Source organism: Microcaecilia unicolor, chromosome 3, assembly GCF_901765095.1.
Source record: "Microcaecilia unicolor chromosome 3, aMicUni1.1, whole genome shotgun sequence".
NCBI classification, from domain to species: Eukaryota; Metazoa; Chordata; class Amphibia; order Gymnophiona; family Siphonopidae; genus Microcaecilia; species Microcaecilia unicolor.
The window spans coordinates 145,905,715-145,930,532 of record NC_044033.1 but is presented as its reverse complement, the minus strand read 5'-3'; the positions used below and the strand labels follow the sequence as shown (position 1 = coordinate 145,930,532).

Here is a 24,818-nt window from a genome sequence, read left to right as displayed (position 1 = left end):
GGCTCGCTTACGGGTATCACATTGTGTAATGTTTTTTGGAGACGGTGTGGTTAGTGAAAGTCCTTGGGAGGACCCTAGTGTCCTTGGCAGTGTGTGGAGGATCATCCTATTCTTCAGATACTCAGGGCCATTTCCTTTCAGGGCCTTTAAGATCAGACAGAGTTTTAAATTTAGCCCTGTATTGTACTGGTAGCCAATGAAGTTTTTGCAAAAATGGTGTGATGTGCTCACATCACTTGCAACCTTCTATGAATCTTGCTGCTGCATTCTGAATCAACTGGAGTTGGTGCAGGCCCTTTGTAGTCAGACCATTGTATAGTGCATTGCAATAATCCAGTCGATGTTACCATGGCATACACAACTGGGATAAGATTTACCTTCTCGATGTAAGGAGAGAGGCAGCGAATCTGTCACAAATAGTAGAAGCAGCTCTTGAAGGTTGCTTGGATTTGGGGAATCAGTGTTGAATCTAATTGTATTCCAAGGTTCCTGACTTGTGATTTGTGGGGCAGTTCATACTTCCCAAAAGGGATTTTGATATGTATCCACTTATGTTAGGGACCCAGAGAATCTCAGTTTTACTTGGGTTCAGGCAAAGTTTGTTGTGTTTAGCCCATTCTTGAATTGATGTTAGACAGGTAATCAGTTTATTCAAGGCAGTAGGTAAGTCAGATTCAATGGGTATGAGTAGCTGCACATCATCCGCATAGATGTAGAATTGAGTGTCCATTGACCGAATCAGGTCAGCTAGTGGCTTGAGGTAGATATTGAACAGAATAGGTGACAGCATCGATACTTTTGGTACCCCACAGGTCACTTTCCATGGTGGTGATGAGTTGCTGCCAAACATTATGGATTGTTGCCTGTCTGATAGATAGGATCTGAACCAGGAAAGTATAAGTTAGCGTGCCTACGTGCGCCATGCAGTGTGTTTAACTGATAGCATTCTATAAGTTGCATGTGTCACTTTGCACCATGCCAATGGCCTGCCCATGCTCTGCCCAGGTCTATGCCCCCTTTGTAGTTGCATACTGTAGCACTTACATGCTACCTTACAAAGTAGTGTGTAGTGCACTTGTGCAAGTGCCAATTAAGACACCAACTGCACATGCAGGTTATAGAAATGCCTTGGTCAGTTTGTAAGTCCTCCAGGGACAGAGAAAAACCTAATGCACTTGAATAAAACTCTCCTTCAGCTACTACTGAAACAGGTGTGAGCTAAATCCAGACAAACAAATACATGGAATAGAGAGAGTAAACTGTGTATCACTATCAGATTCCCAGCCATTACTACCCTGGTTAACTGCAGTCTGATCTGAGGACTGAATTGACTCTTAAATGTGGCAGCCCTTCCAGTAGGCCAGACATTCCACATGAAAATATGTATCCTTCTAATTAAACTTTTTTAAAAATTATTTTTCTTTTGATGAAAACCGCATGGTCAAAATACGATGTGAAAACTTGTTTTTTGGGTTCTAGAACTATTAATACATGCTGTGAGCAGTTTTGAAATAAAGCCACTCCTTTAGTTATTACTGAACTGAGCAAGAATGGGTTGTTAGTACTGACAGAGATCAGCAGACCAAATACATACACTAAAGGGTTCACATGTAGGCCAAAGAATGACTGTTGCCACACTCTTTGTCTTTTCACTATAATCCGTACTTTGGCATCCACAAAAGGCAAGGGACGCCTGTCTGCTATGCCCACACAGCATAAATGGGCACAGTCTTTATGAAATGCTGGTAATTTGCTGCTACATTGGTGGAATGGTACAATGTAAAATTGAAAGGCATCGCCAGTGGGTGATCCTGTCAAACTTCAGTGAGTCTGGCACATCTCATCTCCTGTCTTTTTCTTGAGAATGATATGGTCAGCATAAAAAGTAATTTCGTGGCAGTGTTTTATAAGACCTGGATTTCCCTGAGATTATAAAAGGTCAACCCAGCTAATAAAATAGTACAATAAACCTGTTAAGAAGGGCATGGATTAAGGGTTTTCTGTGCTTCAGTCAGAGCGCATATGTTTCTATAGCCACAGAAGCACTTTGTTTTCTTTTTTTCTACACCAAAGAGGAAATGTGATGGAAAAACGAGAATTTATTATCCAAAAAGGCTTCCTAAGGAGAGAACAGATTCCTTGAAAGGACATGAATCAGAGATACAGGGCTGAAAAGGGGAAACCGATTTATTTCTAGAAAATTTGGATCACCTTAGATTTTAGTAGACTGAGAAACAACTTATAAGACTGATCAAATCTGCTACTCTCTCTAAACTGGGGGGTTCTCAACCCAGTCCTCAAGATATACCTAGCTTTTTTTTTTTATCCACAACAAATATGTATGAGATAAATTTGCACACAATACTTCCATTCTATGCAAATCTATCTCATGAATATTCATTGTTGAGATCCTGAAACCCTGACTGATAAGGTGTGCCACAAGGACTGGGCTGAGAACCCCTGCTCTAAACTCTCATTAAAACTCTGTTGGATTTTAGAATCCCAGAAGTGGCTCACAATAAGAATTCAGATGCCATCTGCGTAAAAGTAGGCATTTTATGCTAAACCTTGAATCAGGGTAGCCAATGGTGCAAGGAAGACATTAAATAGAATTAGGGCCAATACTGACCCTTGGGGAATGCTATATGCTGGGGGGGGGGGGGGGGGGGAGAGAAGAATCGGCAAACTACTTACCACGAAATGCTGCTGCTGCTTCTTAGAAGAGGAGTTGTTTTAGTCCAGTAGGTGCAACTGGTTTTACTGCACCACTGGGTTGTTATATGCTAGCCCCTAATGCAGCCCTTTAGGAGTGCAAAAATAGGCCGTGTCGGGCCTATTTTATATAACGTGGTGAATAAATTATTTCTCTCAACATTGCCATTGGCAATTTGCATCTTTTTTTCTATTCCGTGCTGGATGTTGGGAATCGCCTGCCTATTTGTTTTCTTGGGCATAATTTTAGGTAACCTGTTATAGAATGAGGAGGATAATGCACAGGAAACTTTTTTAAAAAAAATTACATAATGTAGGATTTGTTTATGAACATCAATTTTCTCCTGCTGAAATCCCATCTTTTCCCCTTGACAAGGCTTCCTCATTAAAAAAAGAAGGTCCTCACAATCATCCCTGCTGTAACACTGAATTTCATAGGTTTAAGCAAAGGTTACAGCAGATGAGCACCTGTGGAGAACAAAATCCCTCATCTAGGAAGTATATAAGGGAATAGTGTAGATATCACACTGTTCACAGAAGAAAGTGTTAATGAACAACTTAAAAAACTAAAAGTGGACAAAGCCATAGGACCGGATGAGATCCATCCCAGGATATTGAGGGAGCTCAGGGAGGTTCTGGCGGGGTCTAAGATTTGTTCAATAAATCCTTGGAGATGGGGAAGGTTCTGCAGGACTGGAGAAGAGCGGAAGTGGTCCCTTTTCACAAAAGCGGTAATAGACAAGAAGTTGGAAACTACAGGCCTGTAAGCCTCATTTTGGTGGATGGGAAAATAATAGAGGCTCTGCTGAAGGAAATACTGAACTACCTGGAATTCTACGGTTACAAGATCCGAAGCCACATGGTTTTACCAAGGGAAAATCATAAGTACATAAGTATTGCCATACTGGGACAGACCAAAGGTCCATCAAAGCCCAGCATCCTGTTTCCAACAGCGCCCAATCCGGGTCACAAATACCTGGCAACATCCCCAAAAAGTACAAAACATTTTATGCTGCTTATTTCAGAAATAAGCAGTGGAGTTTCCCGAAGTCCATTTTAATAATGGTCTATGGACTTTTCCTTTAGGAAGTCGTCCAAACCTTTTTAAAACTCTGCTAAGCTAACTGCCTTTACCACATTCTCTGGCAACAAATTCCAGAATTTAATTACACGTTGAGTAAAGAAACATTTTCTCCGATTCAATTTAAATTTACTACTTTGTAGCTTCATTGAATGCCCCCTAGTCCTAGTATTTTTGGAAAGAGTAAACAGACGCTTCACATCTACCCTGTCCACTCCACTCATTATTTTATAGACCTCTATCATATCTCCCCTCAGCCGTCTTTTCTCTAAGCTGAAGAGCCCTAGCCGCTTTAGCCTTTCCTCATAGGGAAGTCGTCCCATCCACTTTATCATTTTTGTCACCCTTCTCTGCACCTTTTCTAATTCCACTGTATCTTTTTTGAGATGTGGTGACCAGAATTGAACACAATCGTGCCAAACAAATCTGATTGGTTTCTTTGACTGGATGACCGGAGAATTGAACCAATGAGATGCACAAGATGTAGTCTACCTGGATTTCAGCTAAGCCTCTGACAGAGTTCCTCATAGGAGGCTCACCAATAAACTTAGCTGACTGAAGTTAGGCCCCAAAATGGTGAACTGGATTAGAAATTGGTTGACTTAAAGAGGATGGTGGTAAATGGAATTTGCTCAGAGGAAAGAAAACTGAGTAGAGTAGTGGAGTGCCTCAGGGATTGGTACTGGGGCCAATTCTGTTCAATATATTTGTGAGTGACATAGCTGAAAGGGTTAAAGGGAAAAGTGTATCTTTTTGCAAATGACATGAAGATTTGCAACAGAGTAGACCCACCAGAAGGAACAGAAAACATAAGAAGAGATCTACAAATGCTAGAAGAGTGGTCTAATGTTTGGCAGTTAAAATGTAATGTGAAGAAGTGCACAAGTGATGCACTTGGAGAGTAAAAAGGGAAAGGGAAATGGGACTTGATATACTGCCTTTCTGTGGTATTTTGCAACTACATTCAAAGCAGTTTACATATCTACAGGTACTGATTTTGTACCAGGAGCAATGGAGGGTTAAGTGACTTGCTCACAGTCACAAGGAGCTGCAGTGGGAATCGAACCCAGTTCCCCAGGATCAAAGTCCGCTGCACTAACCACTAGGCTACTCCTACACAAAAATCCAAAACAGATGTATGTGCTCAGAGCGAAAGCTGATATGCACAGACTAGGAGAGGGACATTGAAGTGTGAGAATATCAAGGCTATGAAACAATTTGACAAGGCAGGGGCCACAGCCAGAAAGATGCTGGCCTGCATGGAGAGAGGAATCACCAATAGAAAAACAGAGATGTTGATGCCCTCATATAGGTTGTTGGTGATGCCCCACTTGGAATATTGTGTTCAGTTCTGGAGGCTGTATCTTGCTAAGGACACAGAAGACTTGAAAAGAAAGTTGACAAAAAAAGGTATCAGAATTGCACCAAGAGACATATGAGAAGAGACTCAAAGACTTGAAATGTATATCCTTGAAGAAAGACGATATAGACGTTTAAATTCTTGAATGGTATCGATCTACAAACAAATCTTTTCCAGAGACAGAGAAACAGTAAAACTAGAGGACATAATTTGAAGTTGCGGGGTGGTAGACTTAGCAGTAACATAAGGGAATACTTTTTCATAGAAAGGGTACTGGATGCCTGGAATGCCCTCCTGGTGGAGACAAAAACAGTGACAGAATTGAAAAATGTGTGGGATAGAGACAAAGGATCCCTTAGTAGAAAGAGGATAGAACAAAACCAAAACTTAACAAATCAACTACTATAAGTTCATTTATGACGGGTTGCAGTGGGCTTCGATGGCAACTCCATTAGTGGGGAAGTAGGCCAATTCTGGATGGACTTCTATGGTCTGTGTCCCATATATGGCAAGACAGATCAGGATGGGCTGGAACAGATTTTGATGACAACTCCAGTAGTTGGAAAGTAGGACCAGTGAAAGGCAAACTTTTTTTTTTTTTTTTTTTTACTTTTTATTTATTCATTTTCTTTCATTTAACAAGTATTCCACTTGACAGGCAATACAGATAGGTAACAATAGAAAGGCAAACTTTTTAACGGTCTGAGCCCTGAAAATGGAAAGGATGGATCAGGAGCAAGTATGCATATTTTATACCACATTAATTTTGTATATCTCAGTGGGGGAGGCATAGATATTGTAAAGGAGAACTTGGTGAGTAAGTTGGAATAATACTATTGGATGTTGGTTCAATAACCATTAGATAATGAATGTGATTGCTGGGTAGACTGGATGGACCATGCAGGTCTTTATCTGCCATCATTTACTATGTTACTCTAACTTTTGGTGCTCTTTATAGAATTCCCCCTATGTGGTTCGAAGAGTAGGAACTTACCACAAGGATAGTTACTAAGCCAAAATTAACTGAAATGAACAGCCCATGACCAAGGAGTAATTATGAGGGAGGAAGAAAAGCTTTAACACAGGATCTAAACAGCGACCACGAGAGTGAGTAGGTGCAGAAGATAACAGAAAGCAAAGGAGTCTTAGCAGCTGGATTATCCACATGAACATTCAAATCTCCTAGTAATAAAAAGCCATCAGACAGAAGGCTAAATCTTAACACAAATGTAATGGCTACAAATACAATTTAAAAAAATGTATTCCAATTAAATGGTCTTTAGACCCTTCCTCCGCCAAAGTCTTTTGCAATATCTCTGGCCATGGCTTTTTAAACCAATTCATAGTAACATACATAGTAGATGACGGCAGAAAAAGACCTGCACGGTCCATCCAGTCTGCCCAACAAGATAAACTCACATGTGCTACTTTTTGTGTATACCTTACCTTGATTTGTACCTGTCCTTTTCAGGGCACAGACCGTATAAGTCTGCCCAGCACTATCCCCGCCTCCCAACCACCAGTCCCGCCTCCCACCACCGGCTCTGACACAGACCGTATAAGTCTGCCCAGCACCATCTCCACCTCCCGCCACCGGTTCTGCCACCCAATCTTGGCTAAGCTCCTTAGGATCCATTCCTTCTGATCAGGATTCCTTTATGTTTATCCCATGCATGTTTGAATTCCGTTACCGTTTTCGTTTCCACCACCTCCCGCGGGAGGGCATTCCAAGCATCCACTACTCTCTCCGTGAAAAAATACTTCCTGACATTTTTCTTCAGTCTGCCCCCCTTCAATCTCATTTCATGTCCTGTTGTTCTACTTGTTCTTTTGTTATTCATTTGCTTCTCTCATCTTTAGCTTAAATGCTGAATATATTGCAATTATTTTATGAGAAATCACGCTGCTATGAGCAACACTGCTTAAAAATTACCATATCAATAAGCAGCAGCAAATACTCAAGATACACCATAAGTCATGAAAGGATATAGCTGTCTGCTCAATTCTCTTCAGCCTTAAGGTAGAATCTAAATGACTCATTCTTTTTTATATTTCTGTCATCAAGGCACATTAATATGGCAAATGACAACAGATAAAAGGCCAGTATGGTACATCTAGCCTGCCCAATAAGGTGGCAAGTTGTAGCTCCCACTCCATGCAGGTTGCACCCCGCTATGCCTTGTTTAAAGTGTGAAGGAGTTTTGCTTCGATTCCATCCTCTTTCTATAAAGGGATTCGCAGTGTTTTTCCCTGGAATGTTTGAATTTTGTCACTGTTTTTGTCCACCACCTCCACCAAAAGAATTAAGAAGTCAGTTTCCCATTTGCAGCCTCCACAAAGCTGCCAAAAAGTTTCATGGAATAAGGACGGAGCTATACTAGTCCAGTTTTATTCTATAGCACCTATGAGTTTCTAATTCCAATTTCTCTATGAAAGGCAAGATGCTCATTACATGGGGCTTAATGGCAACATTATACCATTCTAGTGAAACAAGAGCGACGACAAAAGAACATACAGGTGGGTTCCTCTTTTCTGTTAGAGTCAGAACAGCAGAAATTAAACTTTTTTCTTCAAATTACTTTTATCATTAATACAAAAAAAAAAAAAAAATCAGCAGTACAAGGATTTCAATTCAGAGAGCTATTTTATTTATGTAAGCATCAGGCCTAGCTGTTCAATAAGTCAAACACTGCCATCTGCTGGCCTTCTAAGTAAGAACCTAATTGAGTTTTTAATATCACTATTACAGTAAAGTCCCAGTTAATGGACCTTTGGTTATCTGATGTTCCAGATTAACCGACAGTTGATTCACTGGGCTCCGTCAATTCTTTCCCTCTGTTGCACCACCCGAAACCCCTCAAAAGTGTCTCCTACTCTCACCTTCCCAAACAGAAGCAGATTCCCTGCTCCCAACCCCCTCCCCTCCAAGGTCCTCCCCATTCAAGTGCCTCCCTGGCTCATTAATGGGTGGGAGCAAGTCCCAATGGGAAAATCCGCAGGCCACAGTGCCAACAGATGCTGATGTGTCACACTGCAGCACATTTCTGGGCAGCTAGGGTTGGGGGGGGGGGGGGGGGGCTCTGCACATGCTGGAATCTGCAGCAGCTTGGCTGGGCACCTGTCCCTCTCCTCACTGGTGGTGGCTCACAGCTCGGGGTTCAGCTCAGCTCAGGGAAAGTGCAGATTCCAGATATCCTACAGGCGCCATCTTTCCGGATTGCTGGAGGGAAGCGAACTTTGAGAACAGTTGCTGTCTGTGGGGAGGGTGCTACTCCTTTCCCTGCCGCTGCAGCTGCCCAGTGTCCCCACATGGGTGCACAGCAGGGGAAGGAGAGACCAGTTAGTTTGGACTGCAATGACTTTCCAAGTTAGGAGGGGAGGAGGCGGCTGCTCCATTTCCTGCTGATGACCCTTTCCAAGGTAGGAGGATGCGCTTAGTGAGGCAAAGGTGGGGGTGGGGGGGGATGTAGTGTACAGTAGAGTCCTGGATCATCCAACTTTTCAGCTATCTGACAAAAGATTGGCCCCATTTACATCATTTAAGACTCTACTGTATTGCTATTATTAAACAGAAAGGAAGGAAAAAAAACACCACAGGCACGAACATTTCAATATGATTGGAGGTACCAAACTTTACTATACTTTACATCAAGGCTTTTTTTGAGCCAGTACCTATACTCACTGGAATTATGTACCAGCACCTTTTTTTTCCCTTGCCCGTTCATCCACCCATCTCCCATGGCTGCTGCTGCTTCTCCCGACGAGCAGCAGCAGTAGCCAAAGCAAGCAGTAGCAGGGCCGCAGTGCTCATGCTCGCACTGTTGGCTCTACCAGTTCCCTGCCCCTCTGACATCAACTTCCTGTTTCAGAACAGGAGACAAGAGAAGGCAACACAGTGTGCACAGGAACACTATGGCCTCGCACCTGCTACTGCTTGCTTTGCCTGCCACTGCTACTTGTAGGGAGAAACAGCAGTGGACCTGGAAAGAATGGAAGGGGAGGGAGGAGAAATAATGGACAGAAGAGGGGGAAGAAGGATGCTGGCTAGAAAGATGGAGAGATGCAGGAAGGATGGAAACAAAGAGGGGAGATGCAGGAAGGATAGAGACAGAGAGGGGGAAATGCTGGATGGAAGGAGGGAAGAGTAGATGATGGAAGTGGGGAGGAGAGAGAGGAAATGCTGGATGGAAGTGGGGAGGAGAGAGGGGCAAACGATGGAAATGGGGAGGAGAGAGGGGCAAACGATGGAAATGGGGAGGAGAGAGAGGGGGTGGACAAGGCTTTTTTTGTGCCGGTATGCATCGGTATGGTGTACCGGCACCTCTCCTCCCCCCCCCCCGGCGAGTCCTGCACCCTTCCTCTCACTCCCCTCCTTACTACTACGTCGGACTCGGCAGCGCGAACGGTGCAGGCAGCGATTGAGAGAGGCTGGCAGCGTTGGAGCTTCCCTCTGCGAGTCCCGCCTATGTTGTTTCAACTTCCTGTTTCCGCATAGGCGGGACTCACAGAGGGAAGCTCCGATGCTGCCAGCCTCTCTCAATTGCTGCACCATTCGCACTGCTGAGTCCGACGCTGGCAGGCAGTGGAGGAGGAGGATGGGCTGGGGGAAGAAGAATTAATGGACATGGGAGAGGGGAGGGCAGGGAAGAGGAGAGGAGAATCGCTGGACATGGATGGGAGGGCAGGGAAGAGAGGAGAATCGCTGGACATGGATGGGAGGGCAGGGAAGAGAGGAGAATCGCTGGACATGGATGGGAGGGCAGGGAAGAGAGGAGAATCGCTGGACATGGATGGGAGGGCAGGGAAGAGAGGAGAATCGCTGGACATGGATGGGAGGGCAGGGAAGAGAGAATCACTGGACATGGATGGGAGGGGAGGGCAGGGGAGAGAGGAGACATGCTGGACATGGATGGAGGGGAGGTAAGAGAGGAAGGAGATGCACATGGATGGGAGGGCAGAGAAGAGAGGAGAAATGATGGAAATGGATGGAGGGGTTGGTGGGGAGAGAGGAGAAATGCTGGACTTGGATGGAGGAGAGGGGAGAGAAAATTATTGCTTTATATGGATAAAGGGGAGGGAAGAGAGGAGAAGTGCTGGACATGGATGGAGGGGAGGAGAGAGGAGAAGTGCTGGACATGGATGGAGAGGGGAGGAAAGAAAAAAGAAGAAGATGCACATGGATGGAGATGAGGGAAAGGGAAGCGAGGAGAAAAACTGCACATGGATGGAGAAAATAGGCAAAAGCTGGATCCACGTTATACCTCCTCCAGTCAATCACGAAGGAGGAACCTGCTTTTACTTATGGATGTATGGCAAGAAAGGAAGAAGAAAGAAGGAAAGTAAAGAAATAAATGGAAAGGAAGCCCTAGAAACGGAGTTAAGAGAACAGAGATCAGAAGAATCAGAGACTGGGACCAATATAGATAGAAAAACAAAGTCACCAGACAACAAAGATAGAAAAAATCATTTTATTTTCATTTTAGTGTTTGGAATATGTCCAATTTGAGAATTTACATCTGCTGTCTTATTTTGCACTGGGTATATACTGGAGCTGTAACAGCTTACAAAAATTATTTATAATGAAAAAAATCACGTTATTTTTTTCTCCTATTCTAGTATAATATTTTCAATGCTGTCTGCTTATATGTGCCATGGCTGGTATAAGGGGTGTGGCTAATGTGGGTACGGCTGGTATAAGGGGTGGAGCCATATGTGGTGACCCCGCCCATAATGAGTACCAACACCTTTTTTTCTACAAAAAAGCACTGGGGAGGGGGGGCAACCTGTAGGTAGACAGTCAAAAGAGGGAAATTGAAGATTAGAGTAAGAAAAAATTAAATGTGGACAGAGGCAGAAAACAAACTGAAGAAAGCAGAAAGGAAAAGGATAGAAAAATGACAAACAAACAGGAAATCATGGCAATAGAGTTAAGAGAAGATGAGGAAAGTAGAAACCAGAGAATGGGATGAACACAACTGAAAAAAACAAAAGTAGAACAATATTTTCAATTTAAGATAAAGTAGTGTGATATCTGTGTTCATTTTTTGTATTATTTGTAGTTGTTAATTTGTAATGTAGTGAATGGAATATGTCAGTTTTTGAAATTTACATCTAATATCTTTATAGCAGTACAAGGGGACAATACTTTTGTTTTTCTGATGTTATCCTGTATGCCAGAGTCTGGTTTTTGGAGGTTTCAGCTGAATTGTTGTCTACATATTTTATTAGTTTATGGTCACCCTTAGAGGTTCTTTTGTTGGACCTAGGTACTGGGGTACTGTTTTCAATGATGTCTTTTTATATGATTCGCAGCTGGTAAAATGGGTGTGGCTACTATAGGGGTGGAGCAATAGATAGTGACCCTGACCTTAAGGTTGGCCCTGTATGAGTACAGGTACCTTTTTTCCTACAAAAAAAGTACTGCTTTACATTATTTGATGTTTTGCCTCATCTGAAGCTTGAAGCGAATTACAATGAAAATAAAACCGTATACAATTCAGTTAATTAATTATTCGTTTCAGTCACTAATTCATCTCAATGAAACATTTTCTTTCTTTTTTTATATCATCCTCTTTATTAGATGCAACATCAATTGAACACAGTATGTGAACGCACAAACAATATGAAACATCACAATTGCTATCTCCAGCCAAACTGCAACTAGGTAAATGGTAAACAAACCACTATCATACAAATATAACAACAGAATCATAACAAGAACATGAGACTTGAAATGTACTTTCTTTCCAAAGGAAACTTTCCGAAACCTAATACAATCAATGGTCCTAAGCCATGCAGACTACTGCAACGGAATCTATGCAGGATGTAAAGCACAACTCACAAAAAAAATCCAGACCGCCCAAAATACAGCAGCCAGATTGATATATGGCAAAACACGATTCGAAAGTGCCAAACCCCTACGAGAAAAATTGCACTGGCTCCCAATCAAAGAACGAACCATCTTCAAAATCTGTACCTTGGTACACAAAATCATCTACAGCGTAGTACCAGGATACATGATAGACCTAATCTACCAACCAGAAACAGAACCAGATCATCAAGATCATACCTAAACCTGCACTATCCAAATTATAAAGGACTAAAATACAAAACATCTTACGCACCCAGCTTCTCCTATATAAGCGCACAACTATGGAACAGGCTCCCAATTGCTGTAAGAGCAATCCATGACCACTTAAACTTCAGGAAATCTCTCAAAACTTATCTCTTCAAAAAGGCCTCTCTCACCGATCCCTCATAAAATTCCCAGCACCCAGCAACACAGCACAACTAATGATCGTACTGGACAATTTATAATCTTCACTTCTTTCGACCCCTTGATGCCTGTACCACACCTATCTCATCTGACCACAACATAACTTTGTATCTGTTACCAACCGAAATGGCAACAGCCTCTACGTATTATGTAAGCCACATTGAGCCTGCAAATAGGTGGGAAAATGTGGGGTACAAATGTAACAAACAAACAAACAAATAAATACTCTTATCCCCACAGCCCCCAATGCAACATAACATAGCATCAGTAACTGAAGGTTGCAAGAAAAACACCAACTAGGAAACCCATAAGGGGGTGTAGCACCATGAGATTTTTCATTTTCTCTCAACCCACCCCCAAACAAGAAAAGAAACAAAACATAGGAAAACAACCCAGGCAAAAACTTAGGCACCTCCCTTCCTTCTTGCCCCCTTCTCTACGTAGCAGATAAAGTAGTACACAAGTCACGGGAAAAGAGGTAATGATGTCCTTCTGTGGATTAGGAATTGGTTACTGGACAGAAAACAGAGGAAAGAATTAAATGGCCATTTTTCTCAATGGAGGAGTGTGAACAGTGGAGTGCTGCAGGACCGGTGCTATTTAACATATTTATAAATGATATAGAAATCAGAATGACGAATAAGGTGATTAAATTTGGAGATGACATAAAATTATTCAAAGTTGTCAAAACACATGCGGATTGTGAAAATTTGCTAGAAGACCTTAGGAAACTAGAAGGCTGAGAGTCCAAATGGCAGATGAAACTTAATGTGGACAAATGCAAACTCATGCACATGGGCAAGAATAATCTGATACTAAGGCCCACCTTAGGAGTCAGCACTCAAGAAAAAGATTGAAACGTCATTTTAGACAATACGCTGAAATCTTCTGCCCAATGTGTGGAGGTGGCCAAAAAAGCAAACAGGATGCAAAAATAAGACCAAGGATATTATAATGCCTCTGTATCGCTCCACGGTGCAACCTCACCTTGAGTATTGCTTCAATTCTAGCTGCCATATCTAAAAAAATATATAGCGGAATTAGAAAAGGTTCAAAAAAGAGCGACCAAAATGGTAAAGGGGATGGAACTCATCCCGGATGAGGAAAGGCTAAAGAGATTAGGGCTCTTCAGCTTGGAAAAGAGACAGCTGAGGGGGGATATGATTGAGGTCTGTAAAATTCTGAGTGGTGTACAACAGATAAAAGTGAATCAATTTTTCACTGTTTCAAAAAGTACAAAGACCAGGGGACGCTCAATGAAATTATACAGAAATACTTTTAAAACAAATAGAAGGAAATATTTTTTCACTCAAAGAATAGTTAAGCTCTGGAACTTGTTGTTGGTGGATGTGGTAACAGTGGTTAGTGTATCTGGGTTTAAAAAAGATTTGGACAACTTTCTGGAGGAAAGGTCCAAAGTCTATTATTGAGATGGACAAGGGGGAAGCCACTGCTTGCCCCGGGATCAGTAGTATGGAATGTTGCTACTAATTGCGTATCTGCCAGGTACCTGTGAAGTGGATTGGCCACTGCTGGAAGCAGGTAGGTTACTGAGCTAGAAGAACCATTGGTCTGACCCAGTATGGCTGTTCTTATGTTCTAAGGGAATCAGCAGTTCAGAGGCAAAGAAGAAAGGTGCATACACAACACAACAGGCCCAAGCCAACCAAAGCTGTACTAGCAAAGGGAAAGACCAAAGACCCAAGCACCTCCAGCATAAATAAAGACAGCAAAGGAAAGGAAAGAAAAGAAAGGAAAGGCAGGCAGGAATGCCTACTCCATTGCTGACAGAAAATCTCTCTTTTAAGCAAAAGATTGTAGTCCCTGTGCGGTAGGGCTAACCAATAGGGCTCCTAAATGGCTTGAAACTTCCTCCATCAGGCAGCATCCCCATTGCTCATATCTCTGCATTCTAACAGAGCCAACTTAAATAAGAGACGTTGGCAGTGTTCAAAAGCAGAGTCATGGGAATCTCTCCATTTTTCCACAACCACCACAGAGTAATCTTGAAACAGTTGTACCTTCTGATTTCCTAATCTTAACCACTTCTTCCTGCAATACTGGTGCATGATGTACTCTTTATGGGCAAAGTTCAGGATCCTTGAAATCACGAACCAAGCCTTTCTCCTTCCCTCAGAGGCCTCATAAGCCTGTAGGCCCATTCAATACAAAGCAGGCCGAGATGATCAGTTTGTAACAGTTCCAGGGAGAGCCATTTCTCCAATGCTCCACGCAGCTCTTTGTCCTTTAAAGACTTACAGACCCACAAACCGTTATTTTCTATGTGATCTGTTTCTGAGGTTATCAAGCTGAGTCTCATATTTGCTTACCACGGTTTGCAAACAACACAGCTCCTGTCATGTCTCCTGCAGCCCATCCTCAGTCCCGTCCTTGTGGGTTTCTATTTCTGCCACTCGCTTGTTAAAATCCGCAACCAAATGCGTATTAGAGCTAAGCTGTTCTTTAATAGGAGACACGCTAGCATCTAGCGCATCCACCACAATGTTCTTCATTTGGGTGAATAGCTAAACAGGTACGTCCCCGATCTCAGTGTCCGCAGCTGTCATTTTGTGCTCCGTGGAAATCCCAGGCCACAGTTTTCCCTTTTCCCAGCTTTCGTTGTCATGTCTTTCAGTGGTTTGCTCACGAATTTGTCCATGCACTGCAGAGGGACAGATAAGTTAACAGGTGAAGCTGGACTCTTGCCAATCAAAGATGATGAGGCAGTTTAAAACAGAGTGATCCAGAAGCTGAGAAATAACACTGCTCGTCAGATGTGGAGGAGTAGCCTAATGGTTAGTGCAGCGGGCTTTGATCCTGGCAACCTGGGTTCAATTCCCACTGCAGCTCCTTGTGACCTTGGGCAAGTCACTAACTCTCCATTGTCCCAGGTACAAAAAAACTGGGATTGTGAGCCCCCTGGGGATAAATTACCTGTATATAATGTGTACAGCGCTATGTACATCTAGTAGTGCTATAGAAATGATTAGTAGTAGTAGCTTATTGTACCAAGTGACCTCATGAAACATTTTCTTAAAAAATAAGCTTTTGAATATCTCTTAAATCTTCTGTAGCAGTTTAGGCCCTTGTATTTCAAAAGCACATTTACAAGTAGAATTTAATTTAACCTAGTTTGGTATTTCCAAGAGACCCTGTGAAGCATGACCTAAGATTTCTACTGGGTTGTATTGCTTCAATAGGTCCAATAAATATACTAGGCTCTCTGAATATAAAGCTTTAAATATTCAGTAGTGTACCAAGGGCAGGGTGGGGCAGTCCACCCCTGGTGCAGGCAAGGGGGTGTGCGGAGCAGGCACGCTGCTCTCGGCTCTTACCCCTCCCCCTCTAATATTACTTCCTGTTTCGGGGCAGGTGCTTTCAAGGGGGGGGGGGATTACAGGGGCAACACACCCTGGGTTGTGAACAGGCTAGGAACACCACTGTAAATACCAAGCATCATAATTTTATTAATGTGAATAAAGGAGGGGTGCTGAGCCCAGACAAAGTGGAGCCACACACCAGGTTAAGGTGAACAGAAAAATATTTTATTTAAAGGTGCCAGGTAAGGGGGGTCTCGTTTGGTTCACAGGTAGGGAAGAAAGGAACAAACTACTCCTTAGATGTATGAAAGTCCTCCCATGGCTTGCTCCTGCAGGGCCAGGACGTGTACTAATGTTTCTCAGCAAAGCAGCACACTCCACTTGTCCCTGTTCTGGGTCCTCCCTAGTTACCAATACAATCTTAATCAAATAACACAGGCCAGCGTGTGTCTGGCCAGGTCAAAGATACAAGTCTGCAAGTTTCCAAGCTGAACTTGGTCTACCTGACTGTTGTGGTTAAAAAGTTTATACATAGGCATATGCAGTGGGATGTTTCTAGTTCCCTCTGCCCTTCCTTAACCTAGCTGTCAGTGTTGCCAGGTGGAAAATTTTTTTCCCACCCAATCCAGCATAAAAACCGCCCAAAACCCGCCCAAACTCAAACCTCGCCCGACACCCCCACCCCCGCGTCATCACCCCCGCCCCTGCCGTCATCAACCCCGCCCCCGCCGTCACCGGCCCCGCCTCCCCCGTCATCGGCCCCGCCTCCCACGTCATCGGCCCCGCCCAAAACATCACTAACCCCGCCCAAACACGTCACTAACCCCGCCCCCCGCGGCCGAAAAAGCCGCCCAAAAGCCCAAAAAGCAGCCCAAAAAACCGCAACCCGCCGCGGGCAAAAATTTCCCGCGGCGGGTTGCGGAAAACCGCCCAATTGGGCGGGAAAACCGCCCATCTGGCAACCCTGCTAGCTGTGCCCTGAGCTTTTATACTTCCTGGACCATGCCCTCCTGGTTCCACCCCTCCTATGTCACTTCCCCCTGGGTAGGATTGAGCAATTTAAGGTGGTTCTGCCACTGTGAGGAAGTGTCATTAAGGCTGAGTGATAGCATCCTATAGGCTCCCTCACAATAATTTAAAATAAATATGCTGCTCAATTGGTAACCAATGTAGTTCTGCCAAAAGTGGCAGAACAGGATCAGTACATCTTTTGTTCTTTAACAACCAGGCCACTGTGTTCTTTTTAATTGATATTTTGGTAGATCATAATACAAACCATTGTAATAATCAACCCTAGAGGTTACAAAAGATTGTATTAAAATAGCAAGATCTTTTAAGGCGCCATAACCTATGAAGCAATCAAAGACTAGCAAAGGCTGATTAAACCACAGAGGAAATTTGTTTTGAAAACTTTAGGTCTTTGTAATTTTTTAGTTCAGTTTTTTTCCATTAAAGGAAAGTCTCTATACAAGGTGGAAAATAAAGGTCTTATTTCTTGAAAACCACAAATTACACCTCCCTGAACACAAATGAAGCAGCTTGCTCAATACGGAGAGTGATCAAAATCCACAGAGTTGGCTCCTATGAACCCCGCAACAAACTTTCTCCCTCCCCCAAACTCAGTTCTTCCCAGATATGACCCAACATCTAGATGCTTACCTAGCAAATACGGTGCCGCTGCCACCTGGGAATGTGTATGGATGCTGCTTGCGGAACACATGACCCACCCTGCTGCAGGGGATGATTTCAAGGCTTCCTCCACATTGCCATACCCGGAATGAAATTTCTGCATTAAGAATTTCATACACATGTACTGTAAGGAGGGTGCAAATCTGATTCCTGTACTTTAGCACAAACAACTCATGCAACAGACAGAAAACGTGTCATCACACATTCTGAAAATATCAAATTTGCAGTGCTTCTGTAATACATCCAAGGGTTAATTGAACTAACAGAGGCAGAAAGGCCTTCCTACACCTAGCTATACTGGGCTTACAAAATCAACATGGGGACAATTTTCAAACTAGCCCTTGTCATACACAGTCCATGGATACTTTTTATCCATGGCCTTTGCATCAGATTACAAAGCAACAGTATGTAGTTATTCTCTTTTTGAAAACTGCTGTGGGCATGAAATGCCTGTGAATGTTTGTACCTGTCTTATATCCACGTAGATCTGAAAACAATCTGCATAGGTTATATTCTAATCCTGAAAAATACACACTTCCAGAAATGTCTCCTCCAAATGAGTAGTTAAAGCATGCATGTTGTAGAATATTATGCACACTTTTAAGTTAGACTGAGGGAGGGCAAATTGCTACTTATCTACTTTCAAAATTGCTCTTCCCAAGATTAACACTGTCAAAATATATTTTCACAGTGTAGAAAAGAAAGGGTTCCAAGAAACATCAAAAGACCAGAACCAAAAAAAAAAAAAGCACAAATGGACCTCCAGGAACAGGACAAAAGGAAAGTCTATTCATTAGAAGGACCCGACACGGGCCATGTTTTGGTGACCAGGCACCCATGCCTGCGTTTTTTTGTATCATAATACAAACCCCCCCACACAACAACATATACAATAAGCATATTAAAACCATAAACAATACATAAAAATATATATAGTATGTCGATTCTTAGGTTGTTAAATGTATTATTTAAACATATTAAAACCATAAACAATACATAAAAATCATAATATAGTATGTTGATTCAAGATTTTTTTTAATGTATTATTTATGGTCACCGAAAGACGCCCAGTGTCAGGTCCTTTTAATAAATAGACTTTCCTTTTGACCTGTTCCTGGAGGTCCATTTGTGCTTTTTTTTTTTGTTTGTTCCAAAATATATTTTCAAAATTAAAATTATGTTATGTATGGAAAAGGCAAGCAGTGTCATGTTGTAAACCATCAAAGATCTGACTGAATTTGCAAAATGTCTTGGAAATCTTCACCGCATATACTCATACACACACACACATAAGTATGTCCAGCAGGAGAGTTCAATTGCAATATGATACCAGCTTATAGTAAATATATTAGGATAACTCAAACAACGTCCTAAAATAAATTGTCAGTCTATCAGGTGTACGCTTTCTTGAATACCAAGAATCAGCAAGGCCTTTAATTTGGGATTATCTAGAAAAGGGCTTTCCAAATCTGACCTGAGGACAAAGCCAATCAGGTTTTCAGGATATCCATAATGAATATACATAAAATATATCAGCTTATGCAAAGTTATCTTATGATTATTCATTGCAGTGGAGCAGCAACTTATTAGCTTGAGAAACAGGATATTAAGCAGGCAAGCCAGGGTTCAAATCCCAGTTATCCCACTAACACACTTTGTGACCTTGGGCAAATCACTTCATTTTCCACAGTCACAGGTACAACTTAAATTGTGAGCCCATTTGGGCAGGACAATAATTCAGGTACCTAAACTTAATTCTCATTCAGCTTGGATTTGGAAAAAGGAAAAGCAATAAATCTAAACCAATTTTGCATATCATGAAAACTCAACTAGAAGTCCTAATCTAGAGCATGGGGTTCTCAACCCACTCTTCGGGACACACCTAGCCAGTTGGGCTTTCAGGATATCCACAGTAAATAGATTTATGCGTACTTAGTGCACTGGATTGAGGAACAGAAAAGCCAGATTCAAATCCCAGAGCACCTCCTTGTGATCTTGGACATGTTTAGTTAGGGGTCCTTTTACTAAACTATAGTAATAAGGGGGCCTATATTGTCATCAGTGCTTGTTTTTGATGCGCGCTGAGGCCCCCTTTTACCGCATTGGGTAAAAGGCTGTTTTTGTTTGCTGGAAAAGAAATGGTTGTGCGGTAAGTGAATCACTTGCCGCACAGCCATTTCGGGGTGGGGGGAAGCACATAAAGGTTCCCACGCTAACCTGGCGGTAACTGCTGCCTGATTACCGCCAGGTAAGCACCAGCACTACAACAATAGAGATATTTTTGTAGCACTGGAGAAGGCGCATGCTGGGGGTGGGAACTACCGCCAGGTTCCTGCAGTACCCGATGGTAGTTCCAGATTGGCGTATGGCATGCCTGTTTTGCGTGCCAACCCTTTAGAAAAAGGGCCCATTAATCCTCCATTGCCTCAGGTACAAACTCAGATTGTGAGTCTTCCAGGTACCGAAAAATACCTCTGCTTGAATGTACATTGATTCACTGGCTAGCGGGCAGTATATAAAAAATAAATAGATCTTCTGCATATTCACTACAGATATCCTGAAAACATTGATTTAATTTCTTATATACCACCAACAAGCCTGAAAGCTATCAAAGTGATTTACATTCTGGCACTGTAAATATAATTCTGTCCCTGGAGGCTTTACAATCTATGGGGTCCTTTTACTAAGGCACAAGAACAGATTTAGTGTATGCTAATGATTTGCGCACTAAATGAAAAAAATGCCCATACAGAGTGGTCAAACAGCAACAAAGTAATTCAAATTTCTACGCACTGCAGGGGCGTAGCCAGACAACAGATTTTGGGTGGGCCTAGGCAAGAAATGGGTGGGCACCAAGTGTTCTTTCCAACCCCCACCAGAAAAATATCTGAGCTGGCGGGAAAATGCTTCTTCCCACCTTGGCAGTCTGCAGTAGGCATGCGCTGAAAACTGAGTATGCACAGGTGCCAGTATCGTGGAGAGCGGCGCTTTAATTACTTTCAGGAGAATGTCTTCAGCTGGCAGAGCTTGGGATCCCCACCAGCTACCGTTAAACGTGTGCTACTGTTGGGTGGGCCTGAGCCCTAAGTGGGTGGGCCCTGGCCTACCCAGGCCCATATGTGGCTACACCAGTGACACACTGTGAAAGGTCTTCTCATCCCTCTGAAATCCAACAAATGCAATCTTAAAAGAAATGAGTCTTTAATAATATCTTAAATCTTTTTAAAGTACCTTTGGCAAGAGTAGAAAAAGGAAGTTTATTAAAAAGAAAAAAAAACTAAAAAAAAAAAAAAAAAGGCAGATTCTTGTGTGGTCACCTATTGAGCCTTTGATGCGTGAGGTAGTAACATCCTAAAATCAGAAAATGGCCATAAAGTTCTGTTAGGCACATAAGGTAATGCTAACAAAGTTAGATATGCAGGGACTTGATCATAATATGCCCTGTGTGTAAGCACTAACAGTTTAAAATTCATTCTAAATTTAACAAGTAACCAGTGGAACTAGGCTCCCCTGGTTCTCAGTCCACTGCTCTACGAACTGACTAATGGTGAAGTGTTCCAGGACATTTTAAAAATGCAGCCAGTGGTTTGATGGATTACAGCATGAAGGCTCCTCAGCTTTTTGCATTTCTGCTCATGTTCATTTTAATACTATCATCTTTGGATTTTCTCAAAATGTGAACATCTTAACTTTCACAATCTGCAAACTGTACTGAAACATGGGGAATCCAAAAGTTGTGAAAGCTGCCATACGTTTTGAAAAGAAAAGAAAGAAAATATGTGATTTTCAGCTCCCATGCCTAAAACATAACACAAATATATTTTATCCAAGTATAGCATATTGTTTTACAGTAGAGCTAGTTTTACTCAGACTTGAAAGCTGGACAGCTGATATACCGTATGCATAAGGTATGGAAACTAATGGTAGTGGTTCTAATTTTATTTTCATTGTCTGTAGTTTTACTTGATTTTTATATGTTTGCTTTTATTTTTAGAATTTCTACTTTTTAATCCCTGAGACTGGTACATAAGTACCGCCATACCGGGAAAGACCAAGGGTCAATCAAGCCCAGCATCCTGTCTCTGACAGCGGCCAATCCAGGCTTCAAAAACCCGGCAACCCCCCCCCCCCCCCCCAAAAAAAAAAAAAAAAATTAATAATGTTCAATGGACTTTTCCCCTCAGGAATCTGTCCAAACCCCCTTTAAATTCCGTAAGGCCAGCTGCTGTCGCTACATTCTCCGGCAACGAGTTCCAGAGTCTAACTACATGCTGAGTAAAGAAAAACTTTCTCTTATTTGTTTTAAATCTACCATATTCTAGCTTCATCTTGTGTCCCCTGGTTTTGTTGTTGTTTGAAAGTGTAAACAATCGCTTCACATCTGTCCACTCTACTCCGCTCATTATCTTGTAGACTTCTATCATATCACCCCTCAGCCACCTTTTCTCCAAGCTGAAGAGCCCTAAACTTCTCAGCCTTTCCTCACAGGGAAGTCGTTCCATTCCCTTTATCATTTTCGTCGCCCTTCTCTGCATCTTTTCTAATTCCTTTATACCTTTTTTGGTGTGTGCTGAAAAAAAGGCCATGTTCAGTTTTAGTAGGAATCTGTTTTGTTGTTTGTTGTTTTTTTGTAATTTAAAATCTTTATTGGAGAAGAAACATTTTGGGGTCCTTTTACCAAGCTGTGGTAAACGAACCTCTGTGGCAATGGTGGCGAGTCTGCCTTACACCGAGGCCACCTTGCAACGCAGTGGGTAAGTTTTGTTTTTTTTTTGTTTAAAAAAAGAAGGAAATGGTTGTGCGGTAAGTTAGGCACTTAACGCATGGCCATTTCCTGGGGGAACCTTTCCTGCCAGTAATTTAGGAGGTGGTAAGTGCTCCTGCGCTAACCGGGTATTGCACAGCGCTTCCCAATTACCACCGGGTAAGCCCCCAGCATTAAAATATATCTATATATATAAAAGGCACCACCAACGTTCTAATGAAGCCTCACTTCCGTTTTGCATGGTGGTGTAGATATCCGGTTTCATGAATCACAGGCAGGAGTAAGGAGTAGGGAAACTCCTCCCCCAGCCTACAAAGCAACCCTCACTGCCCCCCCCCCAAAATGAAACACCCCAAAACCAAGTTCGATGAAGGATGAACGACAGGAACGCAACGAGAAGGGAAGAGTGTTTCCCTACTCCTCTCCCTGCCTCACAATGAGCTGCCACTGCTTGAATGCAGGGAGGACTGGAGGTGCTGAAATCGGCAGGGTCATAAAAAAAATAAAACGACAAGGAAGCACATTCTTACCAGCAACAGCACACAATGCAGATCGCCAGGTTCCCTGACTTTCTCCTCCCCCACCCCAACAAATAACACAGCTTTAGAAGTAATTAAGAGAACTGCTAGCAAGTTCCCACATTCATGCCCTCTGCCAAGAATAAAGCTTTTTCAACAAGCTGTCCAGCCCAGTGCTTCAAGGAAAAAGGCACAGCTCAGGTTTCGTTCTCTGCCAGGGAGAGGTGAATGCAGGGAGGACTGCAGGTGCTGTGTTCTGTATGTTAGTTCAGGCAGGCACTAGGACCTAGAGGGCACTGTTTGGGGGCCGCTTTCGAGACCACAACATTGTATATTCGCTGCTGCTGCTGCTGCTGTGACTGATTCAGTGTCGGCTCCGCTCCCAAGCTTAGGAGTCTGTGTTTCATTTACGGAGAGGATAGCCTGTACAAGTATTCTTTCCACACACAAAAAGGCAAGTAGTTGAACGCTTACCGGAAAAGTGTATCTCAGTCAAGGCTGTGCGACAGGGAATGTACTGAGCGAAGCGTTTTGCCGCTGGCCTTCTATTTATAGTTTAATTTGTCTTTCCAGGTCTTTCATTTTTTTTTCTCTTGCATTTGCAGCAACATAAAATGATGTGGGAAAACGGTAAACACCCCCCTTACCCAGAAAACCCCACAAAACCAACATATCCGCACACATTACTCATGCAACTCACAAACTCCACAAAAAAACAATAACTAACCCACCCTCAAAATCCTCCCTCTACAACAGGACAAAGGGAAGTACAGGGGAACAACATCAAACTCACTCACAGAAACACGCAACTACCCTCTACTCCCCACACACACAGTCCCCCAACCACAAACACAACATACATGATTTCTGTCTGCCACTAACACGCACGTTCCCTTACAAAACAACCCTATCCTCACCCACAAACACCCCCCCAAATGCCAAACACTACCCCCCCAAATAAATACACAACATCTAATATGAAAAATCAACATCTCTCACACCTATACAAACAAGCAAACTCACCAGCCCCCACACCAACATACACACACTCTCATGCAAACACACTCTCTCTCACACTCACTGTCTCTCACATATGCACTCGCACACGGTCAATCAGACACACACACGCTCTCTCACAGACACACTCGCACCCAGTCTCACTCTCTCTCTGACACACATATACACTCGCACAGCCACTCTCTCTCACACACTCACTCGCCCACACACACTCTCGCAAACATACACACTACGAGTCCGAAACGGGCCTTTTTCACTAGTATATATATATTTCCGAGCACCGGAAATGGCATGCAGCACACACCAGAAGTACTGCTGTGCTCCTGCTTCACTGGCATGATGGCCTTACCGCAGCTTTGTAAAAGGGTCCCTTTATGTTTAAAATCTTTTTAACATAGTAGGAAAAACCTACACATTTCAAATTTTCACTTCTCAGTAAACTGCCAAGATAACCACGCACACAAATGTGTTATTGAATTTTTGATAAAAGGCTGAACAGCAAGGGACAGAAGTAAAAGCACCCCCCCCCCCCCACTCCTTAACACTTCCAAAGGATTTTGTTTTAATTCATTTCATTTATTTTAGGATTTTTCTTATTTATAGAAGTCTTGCGAGGTTGCTGCTTGAACTCTCAGCAGCCATTTTGAATCAGCGCTGGGAGAAAGACAGTCTGCAGACACGCAGGAAAGAGGGAGTTCTTTCCTGCCCCGAAGAGGTCACTAGACCACCAAGGAACCACAATAAGGTAAAGGAGGCGAGGATAGGACACACCTGCCCGTCCGCAAATCCGGACAAACGAGCAGCCTGGCAAAACCCGCCCAGTTGCCTGGCCGTGTCCTCAGAGGACATTTCCAGGTAAAACCAGATGTATGGTAACCCTATATATTGGTGCTCTAGGGGTCAGTGTAATATTTACAGCACAGTCTTTCATAGCTTTTAGGGCAGTTATGGTGTGTTAAGTTTTCAGTATAGGTTCTGAGTGTCCTTTTGTAGGGTTTTGTGTTATTTCATAAAGTGTCTGGCAGTATTTGAAAGCAGGCTTTGGCGGCCCTAGTTCTCACCCAAAATAAAGATGCTCAA

The 24,818-nt window shown here is 42.8% G+C and overlaps 1 protein-coding gene across 1 annotated transcript in view; it reads right to left on the bottom strand.

Annotated features, from left to right (window-relative positions):
• Positions 1–24,818, bottom strand: part of GALNT2 (polypeptide N-acetylgalactosaminyltransferase 2) — a 483,612-nt gene that overhangs the window by 57,070 nt on the left and 401,724 nt on the right. The window contains 1 exon segment of the mRNA XM_030196432.1: positions 17,409–17,535. Within this exon segment, the coding sequence (XP_030052292.1) occupies positions 17,409–17,535 (127 nt within the window).